The sequence below is a fragment of the Pithys albifrons genome, chromosome 19 (genome assembly GCF_047495875.1).
Source record: "Pithys albifrons albifrons isolate INPA30051 chromosome 19, PitAlb_v1, whole genome shotgun sequence".
Classification (NCBI taxonomy): domain Eukaryota; kingdom Metazoa; phylum Chordata; class Aves; order Passeriformes; family Thamnophilidae; genus Pithys; species Pithys albifrons.
Window position 1 is genome coordinate 549,499 of NC_092476.1, and position 12,459 is coordinate 561,957.

Genomic DNA, 12,459 nt, shown 5'->3' on the forward strand with positions numbered 1-12,459 from the left:
AGAAGTTTATCTCTCAAACTGTAATCTCTGGTTTGCTTGATGGTCCAGATAGAGAGGGATATAAAAAATAGATGAATGAAATGATGACGCCGAGGGAAGGAAGGTGAAGGGAGGGATGTGGACAATGGTACCTGGGCTCACCCCTCTCTGCAGCAGCCTCTGGGTGTCTCAGGGCAGTGCCACCAGAGCCTGGAGCAGCCCCTGGGGGTCTGCAGTGGGAGATGGATGCATAGGAGGGAGCTGTGTGTAACATGGAATGGTTAATTCTGGTGCTTTCCCCTCCTGTCCCAGTTCGATCCCGACAACACTGGCTACATCAGCACCGAGAAGTTCCGCTCCCTCCTGCAGAGACATGGCTCGGAGCTGGACCCCCACAAGCTGGAGGTCCTGCTGGCCCTGGCAGACAGCAACTCTGAGGGCAGGATCTGCTACCAGGACTTCGTCAACCTGGTGAGTGCTCTGGCTGGCAGGGCCTTAAACAGTCCTCTGCTTCCCACACAGGCTGTGCAGGGACAGGCTCTCTCTCTCTCATCCCCTCCCTCTGTCAACACCAGTGTTTGCTGTGTCCCTGCATCACGCTCTGCTTGGACTTGCTGAAGCATTCAGTGGTGACTGAGCTCCTAAACCAGCAGTTGAGTTGCTGCTGGTTTTTCCAGGGAAACAAATTTGCCTGGGAAGGAACTGTGGGAGCTGTTGTGAGAAGATCGTGAAGCAATGTCTGCCAGTAGTTGAGAGGCTTTTGCTCTCAGGATCAGTTGTTAGCTGCCATAAGGAGCCATTTGTTTGCAAGCAGATGTCTGTCAGTCTGGGTGTCTCCTGTTTTATCTGGAGATTTCACCACTTCCAGACAAAATATATATAGATAACGTTGTGTTGACGTGCTGGGTAGAGTCATATTGCACTGCTGGAGGCATCAACAGCAACAGGGATAAATTATTTCTAGGTCACATTCCTTTTATCCCAGGTGAGATGTCTCAGAGTGCATGAGTCATGATTTGGATGCCTCTCTATCTCTACTAATGAGTCAATTAGTGAAGGGATGGCTCTGTTTCTTGTCAAGGCAGTCTGTTGAGTCAACACAAATATAGACATGTGTTGTCAGATGCCCAGCATGGCCTGGAAATGTTGTTTGCAAGGTCTCTTCAGCAGTGGCCAGTCAGGGGCTTTGCCTTCTTCCTGAGTCCCAGCAGATTTAGTGCAGCAGTGAGATAACCAGGGGTGACAAAGCCAATGAGCAGAGCAAGGTAATGTCTCTAAGGTGTCACTGAAAGCTGGATGTGTTCTGGATGCAGAGTATAGTGATTTGCACCTCTGTGTGTTCCTGCAGTGAACGTGGGGGTTTGATCCCTTCATTTGTCACAGTCACTCACGTCTGTGCTCTGGGCTTAGAAAGAAAGTACCTTCCATATGTCCTGTCTTCACCTGAATCAGAAAAGTGTGATAGCATGGCCCAGCACTCAGGGATGCAGGTCCCAACCTCTGTCAGGCCATGGGCAGTGTCAAGGTGAAGCTCCTGTGGTGCAATCACAGCCCTGCTGTATCTGCCCAGGCTGTCTTGTTTGCCCCTTCCCTGTGCCCTGGGACAGTCAAATAAATGCAGCAGCTTTTAAAGAGATCACCACCCTGAGATCAGCTCAGTTGGTTAAACCTTCACTGTAATAATGCCAAGGTCATGGGTTCAATCCCCTGTGTGGGCCATTGACTTCAGAGTTGGACTTAATGATCCTTGTGGGTCCTTCCAGCTCAGAATAGTCTGTGAGGGTGAGGGTTTCCTCAGCTCCAGCATGACAAGCAGTGTGACCCACAGTGCTCAGCAGTGTATTTATAGTAACAGCTGCTTGTTCTACAGTTTGGGATGTTCAAAGTACCATGCAAGCATTCACTAATTAGGCTGCACAACACTTGGGGAGCAGGAAGAGGTATCAGCCAATTTGTTTTGCAGAAATGATGGCCTGGGGCCAGCCAGCACATTGGCAACAGGCTCAGGGGTAGAACGGGGCTCCACTGGGCTGGGAAGCAGCACGAGCTGGTGAGAGGCAGGTGGGAGTGAAATGCTTGGACATCCTCCTCCCTGGGGAGCAGGAGCTCCTGCCAGCTCACACCCACCTGATGGGGCTCCTGCAAACAGCACATTTCCTTCACTACTACTGAATGACTCCTGTAAAGAAGCCATTGATTTTCCTGTCATCAGCCCCTCCATCCTTGTCTGCATTTTTTGCACTTTCCAATCAATAAGCAATGCAAATGCCAGAACATTAAACTACTTACAAATGATATCTCACTTCTCCTCTAGGTTCTATCGATTTCCAACATCCAAACTTTTTTATGGCTTCTTTTTTCCCTTCCTTTTGAACTTCCTGATGGAAAGAAATAGTACAGTTGACCCAGAAACACTGTGAAATTAGGGATTTCCTTCACTTCATACCTGTCAGTCCTGGAAACTCTGTGTGGTGGTGCTTAAGTGCATGTTTGTTCTTGATGATCATCAGCCATCTCTGCTTCTTGCTCAGGTTAATTTGCCTGTTTCTGTAGCTTAGCAAGAATTGACCTGCTCCCAAAATTGATAGTGGTGGGTGTGGGGAAGGGAAAGGCTGACCTTTTACAAGCACAGCTCTGTGTGTGTGGTTTTCCTTTTCTCCAGCATCACCATGAGCACCAAGAGCTCTGCCTGCTCCCTCAGACACTGTGATCCCCAGCTAAGGGACTGCTACTGGGCAAAGCTGTGTTATCCTCTGATGTCCAAAATGCTTTGTGAACTCTTAGATGCACCAAAAATGCAATTACAGGGCTTCTCACCTTAATAAGGACCTCCACACATACACCAGTTCTCAACTCAGCAAAACAAATTTCTGAAATGGAAAGTTTTACAATGTGAGAATAGACCCTAGAAATCACTCAGGAAATAAATTGAGTAATGAATAAATGCAGGGAAGCTGAAGGCTCCTGCTGTGATCTGCAAACAGAAAAGGCTGAAAAAAATCAGATAGGCACCACATTGGAAATTGCTTCTCCTCTGTATGTATGAAATTCCTGTCATATAGTTGTAAAACACAATGCTGCAATCATATCCATTTCTGCTCTACACCAGGGCTTGCAGGAACAGCAGAAAGCATTTTCAGAGGGGGTTTCTTATCCTGTGCCTGAGACAGTCAGAAAAACAAGTGTTTGCTGTCCAGGTGGAGACACTTTGTGCATGTCTGCTGTCTGGTTGCTTTTCTGCACTGTAGAGAGATGCTAAAAATGCACAGTGAATATTCTGGCTGTGAACAGCACAGGCCACAGGAGGAGATAATGAACCAAGGTGTTTAACCAACTTTGCTGCTTTTAGAGAGGGGACAAGCCAGGAGGTAACTGCAGCTGAGGTGTTATTTGCCAGGATCCTTGCTGAACTCTGTTGCTGTTGGCACTCCTGCACTACTCCACAGAATATCTGTGAATGTAATGGAGCTACAGAAGTAAGGAGTAAGCTCTGAGACAGAGTTCATGTGACCTGGGGAAAGCAACACACTGCTGCTTCCAGCAGGAATGTTGAGCTGCAGCTTTGTAGTAACCTGAAGCTGATGTAGCATCTCAGTAATGCACAAAATATATCACCTCATTAAATGTTCATACTTTGTTTTCCAGATCCAGAATTACCACCCACTTTGCTTTCCCTGGCCTTGCTGGCTTCCAGGGACAGGCTAATTCTGCCTCACCTGCAGTGAGTGACACACATTTTTGAGGCACAGTGTAACAATGATCAGGCCACCCTAAGCCAAACTTCTCTGGTGCCAACACACTTTACCTGCAGAGAAAGATTTCCTTTAGTTTTTGTGATTCCCTCCCTGCCTTGCTGAGTGTGCTGCCAGACTGCACAGCCTCCCTCTTCGAGTGAAGAACCAAAACTGGAGGGGCAGGCTGAGAAACCTTGTTCCTCGAGGGTGGCAGATGTGTTGGCCACCAGAGGAGGTGAGAGGAAGATCTTTGCAGGAGCTTCTTCCTTGGTGGAAGAGGCTGGAACATGATTAGGTGTTAGTGGAAGGCTTTTCTTGTGCTACCTGCTGCTGAGCACCATGTTCAAAGGGGCACTTACTGTGTCAGAATATTGCTGGAGTCTTAAAAACAAGATAAAATGTGGGGGCAAAGGAGATGAAGTGACACCCACAGTCTGTGCTCGTGGATGCTGCAGAAATACACAGGTCGTGGTTCAGATGCCTCTCCTGTCCTGGGCACCTGTGTAGTGTTTGAAGAGAGAGCAGGACTGCTTGAAGGGATAAAAGACTTTGGGATTGTGTTACAGTCCACAAACAAAAATGACGAGTCCAGAGTGGAGCCTGGAATGTCGTAAGTGGGAAATTTGCTGGTTCAGTGGAGCTTCATCCATCTGTAGGAATTTATTGTGTTTCTCACTGGATATTGGCTACAAGTGAACTAGTCTGCAAATAATCCTTATGCCAATTGAACTGAAACTTAGCATAGATGTTTCCATCCCTAGCCATGATTCCCCAGCTGTTTTCAGTCACATACATTTGAAACTTGGGAAGTGCAATGGCAGCTTAAATGGTTGGTTTGATTGGGTACATTTATGATTTACACATGAGTGGGGAGTGATACGAAGAGACTTTTCTGTTAAAAATTGCCTTGGAAAGTTGAATCTGGATTCGTTTCAGTTGTGGAATCCTTCCCAGCACCAATGGAAAGTGGAACAGGTATTGGGGGTTTGAGGTTTCAGACTAGCAGTGTTTTGATGTTATTTGAAGCACAGTGTTAGTCTTGTCCTGCAAGCAACTAATCTTGAAATCTGAGAGTGGTTTACCTTTCCTGTTGGAATGCTGCAAGGTCTAAGCCTGGCAGCTTTATCAGGCAAAACCTTGAGCAGGGAATACCCCTGCAATGACCAGGATGATTTATTTGGTCTTTCCTGCCTCTTTTTTCTGAATCCTCAGAGTAACCACTGCTTGGTCAGACCAAATCAGGGTGTTGGTATTTACTTTGTTCCCAGTTGATGCTGTTTGGGAAAGTTCTGCCAGGTTGACTCAGAGGATGTGAACATCTGTGACAGATGAACTTGATGCTGAGCTATGAGCTTTGGGAAAAGCCATCTCTACCCACATTAGCATTTTGTAGAAGTGTGGAGTGAGGGAAGGAAATAAATGGGAATCTTGAAAGCAAAATTGATTGGAGAGGTTGCATTTGTAAGTAAAGTGGGTTATAAAACTGGAGCTGGCAGAGGCTTTTAAAAAGCTTGTGCTAACTTCTGATTTAGTGTGCTGTGTCTTGGAGGATCAGAGCTGCAGAGCTGAATGCATGGCCTGTCACAGAGCTGGGTGGGCTTAAAAATAGCTCCAGGCCAGCCTCAAAGATGCCAGTATGTAATGGACAGAAATCCATGTTTTTCAAAGCCTCCTGAGCAAGGCTGAATAAACCCATCAAAGGGTACTGAGCCCCACACAAGCTCTGAAGCTGGAGATGGGGGAGATACTGCAAGGCTTGGCTGTGGATTATCTGAGTGGCCCCAGCAGTACAGGCCAAGGAGCACAGGGAGACTGGTCTGCCAGAGGGGTTGGGCAGCACCTACTGCAGGCTGCAGGTTAGCCCAGACCAGTTCTGGACTGTCACGTGTGCTGACCCAAAGCAGGACTTTGTCCTCCACCAAAGTCTGGCCCTGTCCCCCACCAGCAGTAAGGACTCCTAAGTTGTGACATTTTCATTGTTAAGGACAGAATCAGATGTAGGTGGCAGACATTGTTATCTTTGGACAGAGGTATCAGTGCCCGGGCCCCAGTCAGGTCAGCCTGGCTGTTTTGCAAGGGGAATTTTTTCTCTCTGCACAATAACATTTTGCAGGCGTGAAGGACTAAGGGAATGTGTTGTTCTCCACTGGTACCTTCACTCTCCACACACTGTTTGCTGTACCCATCTGCTTGCAGCTTTAATATCACACTCATTAAAGAAGTCACAGGCCAATTGCATGAAGAGAAGTGGGATGGGCTGCCATGGGCTTCTGGAGCTGCAGTAATGTGCAGGCCAACAATGGGCCCTGTGTTCTTTCAGCTGATGATTAAATACTTGGCTCATAAATACCAATATTATGTAATTCTAAAATCAAGTCAGCAAATTGTGACCATATGCGAGACTCTGTTTGGGAAGATTTGAGTCTTCCAAAGTCAGTTTGAGAAACAAAATAGGCTTCTGATTAAGGGTTGATGAGAGCAGCAGTAGTGACTTCATCCTCTGCCTCCTCATGCCCATCTCCTTCCAGCTTGACCCAAAGGCCTGTGGGGTTCTGTGAGTGGGGCCAGACTGTTGTGTTCCCTTCAGCCCTGGCACTCAGCTGTGCTGCCTCTTTGGGGATCAGCTCCTCACTGGTGCAATGGGGGCCTGTGGGGACCAGCAGGATGTCTTCTGATTTCAGCAGGTGCTCAGCACATCCTCTCATCCACACCTTAGTGGGCTGAGGAGGCTTTTCAGCACACGTGCCACACTCCTGACAGTGTCCCTGCCTCATCTGGGTGTCGCTGAGAGTTGGGAGGTCCAGCTTTTCAGTGTGTTGAGAAACACCCTCACTCTGCTGATGGATTTGCAGAGCCCTGGCTGTTGTCTGGGCTGCTCAGCAGACCTGCAGACAGGACATGGGGCTGGCAGGGCTGTGCTGAGTCCGGGTGACTGAACTGAGCCAGTCCCTTTGTGTCCTACTCAGCAATACCAGGGGGATCCAGCAGCGCCTCTGTTGGATCTTCTGCCCAACAGACACGTGGAAATTCCTGTTAAGAGCTCAGCACAGACAGGAACATCAGCAGCCTTTGGAGTTTCCTGCCCATGTCTCTTGGCAGTCTCTCCAGTGATGACTTGCTGAGGGTGCTCAGCTCTTCTTGATACTGAATGGCAACGAGGATTTTCCTTGACTCTGGAAACCATTATATTTTCCACTGAAATGCTGCAGGAGGGAAAAGCACTGGCTGGTTTGTGGTGGGCAGGAAATCACACATATCACTCTAATTAAAATAAGCATATCAGCAGCTTCAGTCAACTGTCTGGTATCTTCAGGCCAGTTTGTAGTTTCAGTCTGAATTTATTCTTGTCCACAAGAGGAGCAAGGCCAGAGAGAAGAGAAGCAGCTTGTGAGGGAGGACACACAGCACAGCTCAGACAGGCTGCTCTGCCCTAACCTGGAGAGGAGCTTTCTCCGAGGTCACAGAGTGGCTACAGGTGCCTTTGGAATGGAGGTGCATCTGCAAACTGCCAACAAGCTTCTAACATGGGGGAAGGAAAAGGAAAGTCTGGTGTTTCTTTTTCAAAATGAGTGGGCTTTCTTAATGCAACAGAGGACCTGCAACAGAAGATCCCCAACTATTTTTTCCCCTTCTCATCTTCTCCAGTTTTAAATAAAAGCTTTTGGATGGTAGACTTGAGAATGCCATAAGAAAGATTTTTGTGGATTTTTTTTCTTCTTTGCCTTTTCAGCTTCTTTTGCCAGAAATGTTCTTTTACAAGTGTTTTCTGAATGAGGAAGGAAAGAGGCAGCAGAGGAGAAACACCAAAAGGATGGAGTTGTTGTGGTAAACCATTTTCTCACTGAAAGAACTCAAAGAGAACAGCAACAGCAACACCAAGCTTTGGAAAAATGAAGAACATCAGGTGCCTGTCAGTGTTGCTCAGTGCTGGAGGGACAGGTTGCAAAGGGAAGGCTGAGGAGAGGGGGTGCAATGCCATCACCTCAGATGGCCCCTGGCCTTCCACAGTGAGTGACAGGAGGTGGCTCCTGCAGTGATTACTGTGTTTTAAGCAGCTTGGTCCAGCTTGGAGCAATTCCCTGTCTGCCTGGGCACTGGGAGCACAAGCCCTGGGCGTTGCTGGCTTTGGGCTATCAGCTGGATACCAGTTTGGCCCAAGACAACTGGAAGCCAGTGCTGTTGAGTGTCATCTCTTATTCAGCTCTGGGAGGCTGGAGGTGCTGGGGAGAGCATTTGGCAGTTCTCTCAGAAGAAAGACCAGACTGTCATGTTTGCTTTGCTGCCTGTTACAGTAAAAGGTCCCTCTGCAGTGGTTTGTGTGCACAGGGAGCCTTTGGAGCTTCCTGCCAAAGATTCAGCCAGTACAGTCAGTGACTCTAATGCAGGTTTGTTTGACAACAGGGCTAATTAGCAATTATCCAAATCTCGGAGCAAGCTCTTTCAGACCTGGTCTGTTCCCCCGCCCCCAGCAGGCTAGGCATAAAATCCATCTGCCTCATTTGCAAATGCAATTGCTTTAATTATGTATCCAAATTGGGAAAGTGTATGCTCAGACAGACAGACAGCTAAATCTGTGCATGGAAGGTGATAAATATCCAAACTGGGTGTGAGCCTGTGCCATCTCAGAGCCTGCCCCCTCTGAGGATGACTTTTGAAAGAAGCCTTGTAAAGACTTTCAGGCTTACAGGAGCTAAGACAGCCTGTGCACCCAGTTAATTCATTGTTTTGTTGCTGTTGCTCGTGCAGTTTTGTTCTACACAAAGAGAACATTTCTTTGCCCAGAGCTCACTCCTGGAACAAGGGTTAGGTGTGCTGTGAGTGTACCTGCTGCTACACCCAGGGAGTCTTCTGCCCCAAGAGATGACAGGTGCAGGGAATTGTGACAGAGCAGGGGGAGCTGAGGGAAGGAGGACACGAGAGTGTGGATTGTGGAAACTGGTGGTGAAGCCAGTGAATGAAAGGCTGGACAATGGGCCAGAGAGCTCAGCCAGCAGCCTCTGGTGTGCCCTGACCTCATTTATTGGCCTCACAGTGGCAGACCCTGGTACTGGTTTTCCTGGCACCCTGTGTAGGTCATACTGTGATCATCCTGAGGCTCAGTTCCTAAAGCTCAGCCTGGTGTGTCTGTCCTGCCTGCCTGGCCCTGCTGCTGCCAAACCCCCTCCGTCCCCGGGTGTGCCGGGGCTCGCTTTGTCCTCACGGCTTCTTCCTTTCCTTTTCCCGCAGATGAGCAACAAGAGGTCGAACAGCTTCCGCCAGGCCATCCTGCAGGGGAACAGGCGGCTGTGCAGCAAGGCCCTGCTGGAGGAGACGGGGCTCAGCCTCTCCCAGCGGCTCATCCGGCACGTGGCCTACGAGACTCTGCCGCGCGAGATCGACCGCAAGTGGTACTACGACAGCTACACCTGCTGCCCCCCGCCCTGGTTCATGATCACCATCACCATCGTGGAGGCAAGTGCCCCCGCGGCCTCTGGGAGCCCTCCAAGGGCTCTGCTGGGTCGTGGGCAAGGCTTAGAGTGGGACTTGTTTGGATCCAGACCAGGACAAACAAGCTCGTGGCCACTCGGGTGCCCTGTTGGGGTGTGTGAGTGATCCTGTCACTGAAACAGTTTGTGTGTGACCCCACAGAACTTGAGAAACTGCAGTCCTGTCACAGAAACACTTTGTGTCCCCACAGAACTGGGGAAACTATAGCCCTGTCACTGAAACACTTTGTGTGGGACACCACAGAACTTGAGAGACTGTAGCAAAACTTTTCGAGGAGCAAAAACTGGGCAGTTCTAAGGAAACTGGTAATTCAAACAGTGGAATTAGAAGACAAATTCCTATATGGCTGCCTCTGTTCCAAGAATGAAGAGGAAAAAGAAGGGGAGGGAAACTGGGTTAAATATTCTGACCTGCTCATCCATTGCCCAGCTAAGGTCTTTGCACTGGTGCTGAGTAATGTGCTGGAGTAAGTAGAGAGGAGGGGATGATAGAGAATAATACATGTATAATATAGTAGGGTGCTGAGTTCCTCTGGCTCAGTGACTGGTGTGTTACAGAAGGCCATATATAGAGTTACATCAATGTGTTGCAGCTTCCTCAGAGCAGGGAGCTTTAATGCTCTGTGAAATTGTCAAATGAGAGAAAAATTATTGTATATGCAACGTTTTTTCTCAATGGTCTTGAGCTACAAAGTGCTTTTCAGCAAGAAAAGGCATTTGCTAACCAAGGAATATCCCATCTTTTCTAGGTTGCCTTTTTTCTTTACAATGGAGTGGTATTAGACAGGTTTGTGCTGCAAGTCAGCCATCCCCTGTACCTGAAGAATGCCCTGCTGTACCATCCCCAGCTCCGTGCCCAGGCCTGGAGGTACCTAACCTACATATTCATGCATGCAGGGTGAGTACTCACAGCCTGGAGATTCCCCACGGGTCAGGTGCCCCAGAGAGTCAATAAAATCATTTCTAACTTGTGTGTAAAAATCTGAAGCTGTTGTGGAGTGTTGGGCCATGAGGGACAAACCTTTGCAGCTCTCTGAGGGGAGAAGGCAACACGAGGAACTCAACAGATGCTGCTCTTCTTCTCAGCATTGTTGGGATCACACCTTCCTCTTACTGTAAACTCAAACTCACCAGGCTGAAGCCCAGTGTCCCACCAAGGGAGCTGTGCAGGTGGTAGAATAGTCTGAGAGATGCTGGACTGGTATTTAAAGACTACAGGCTTTGTTCTTGCTAGACTGAGGCTGGAAGAGCCGCTCCAAAGGCCTGTGCCTGTGACAGTCATCACTCAGTGAGTCTGTCCCTCCTGCAGGGGCTGAGGTAGTGCCTGGAAGCCAAGGCTGAGCTCCCTTTCTGCACACCAGTGTTCCCAAAGGGCTGACAATCTCCACTGGCCACAGGGACAGAGAAAGGTCCATCTCATGCAAAATGCAAAAGGTGCACAGTAAAATGAATCCTCCTACATTCCTATGTAGCAGACTTGGGGAAAAGAATACAAGGCATGGGGATTCTAACTCTGTTCCAGTCCTCCTAAAAGTCAAACAGACTTAGTTGTGTGATGTTTGTGGTGCCATAGTGATGGGTGAGTGTCACAGGGAAGTTCATCCCTGTACAAAACACTCTACCCCCTCAGAGCAGTTTCTCAGATCATTATCTTCACACATTCCTGGCAGATAATTGCAATTTTCTTTAGTTCTGTCATTGAAAAAATCATAGCAAGGAGTCTTTTAGCAGTAAGTTAGAGTTTGAAACTTGCATAAGGACCCTTTTGTTCTTGAATAGAAAGCCTGTATTCCCATCAGTCAAAGTTCTTCTATGAAAGGCCAGAAAGATCAAGCTGATCTTTTCCTTCTTCCATGTTTCTGATGGCAAATAGGCTGGTGTCTGTCTCTGCCATGGACTAACTGCCTTGGTGTGTAATTGCCCTGGAGCACAGGATGGGCCCCAGATCTCTGGGTAAAAACATAGGCCAGGACAGACTCCACTGAAGGGAGGAGTAGGGAAAAGTTTTTAGAAGAAACTTCTGGATGTGGCAACATCCATACTCTGCATCTGGATCCCTCCCAGGAGTCCATTGGATAGAGGTTTCAACCTCAAGTGGAGACTGATGGGCTTAGATGTGAGGGTGGTTTTGTGGATTTCTGTGGAAGTTTTGTGGAAATTTTCACTGCTGAGGTTGTGGGGAAAACTGAGCTTGTAAAGGGAAGGAACACTTGATTTTAAGTAATGTTAGTTTGTATTTGAGCTTTTTTCTGATGGTGGTGGTGTCTCACTGCATCCCTCACATAACCACAGGTTGCCTCGGGGTCTGTTTGCAGAGGAGCACCTGCACAAGGACGGGTTTTGCAGCATTTAAATGCCTTCCTGGGACACCTGTGTCCTGCTTTCCCCACCTGTGCCAGGTGACCCTGTCCTAGGGCAGGCACAACTCTGGCATCCCTCACACTCCCAGCTTCTTGTTGCCTCTGTGGCTGGCTCAGGGTGGAACAGCAGGAAGGTGTGCAGAGCACTCGTTGTGGTGATGGATTCCAAGTCCTTTAGCTACACAGCCTTAAAAGCAATGGAGAGTCCCCCTGGAACAATAAACCCCGTGATTTATCTGCAGTATGTGGAGTTAAGCTAAATGTTCCTTTATTGCTGACTTCTGTGTGTGAAGCTCCTTTCTTGTGAGGAACACAGATAAATCTTGGAAAGGTAATAATGTTTTTTAGTGGACACCCATCATTCTCCTCTCGTTTTCAAATGAGGGGATAACACAATGCCATGGGCCGATTGTTATCCTGCTTCCAGCTGAGACTTTTAGATGGAAATGTGGGCTGCTCCTTAATTTAGTGCACTGGGTCTTTTTTTGAAGAGCAAGTGGCAGCCAGAAGGTGTTCAGAAGGCAGCAGTTGCTAAGGCCTGGCTGGCTGTGCCTCTAGAAGGATTCCAAAAATGGACAGGCTGTGTGTTGGTCCTGGTGGAGGGAGCTTTGTCAAAGGCTGAAAAGGCAAAGTTGTAAATTCTGCCCTTCTGCTTTCATGAAAAGCAGACGTTGATTATCTGGAGCCCACACATTTGTATCACTGCCATAACTAATGACTTGCATTGATGCTCAGTCCCATTTGTTTGGTCCCGGGGAAGGAGAAAGTCTTTAATAAATCAATGAAATTGTCATTTCAAGAATGACACATTCAGCACTGGCAAAGGGTAATTATATTTTATGGGTTCTTATTGACTGTGGAGCCTTCAAAGCTCTTATCGTGATGGGGAAGAGAAGTGAA

At 48.1% G+C, this 12,459-nt stretch overlaps 1 protein-coding gene across 1 annotated transcript in view; it reads left to right on the forward strand.

The window, feature by feature from the left end:
• The window catches only part of RHBDL3 (rhomboid like 3), a 60,999-nt gene that overhangs the window by 35,099 nt on the left and 13,441 nt on the right, over positions 1-12,459 (forward strand). The window contains exons 4-6 of the mRNA XM_071573594.1: positions 292-450; positions 8,940-9,164; positions 9,949-10,097. Of these exons, the coding sequence (XP_071429695.1) occupies positions 292-450; positions 8,940-9,164; positions 9,949-10,097 (533 nt within the window). The remainder of the gene's footprint in view (positions 1-291; positions 451-8,939; positions 9,165-9,948; positions 10,098-12,459) is intronic.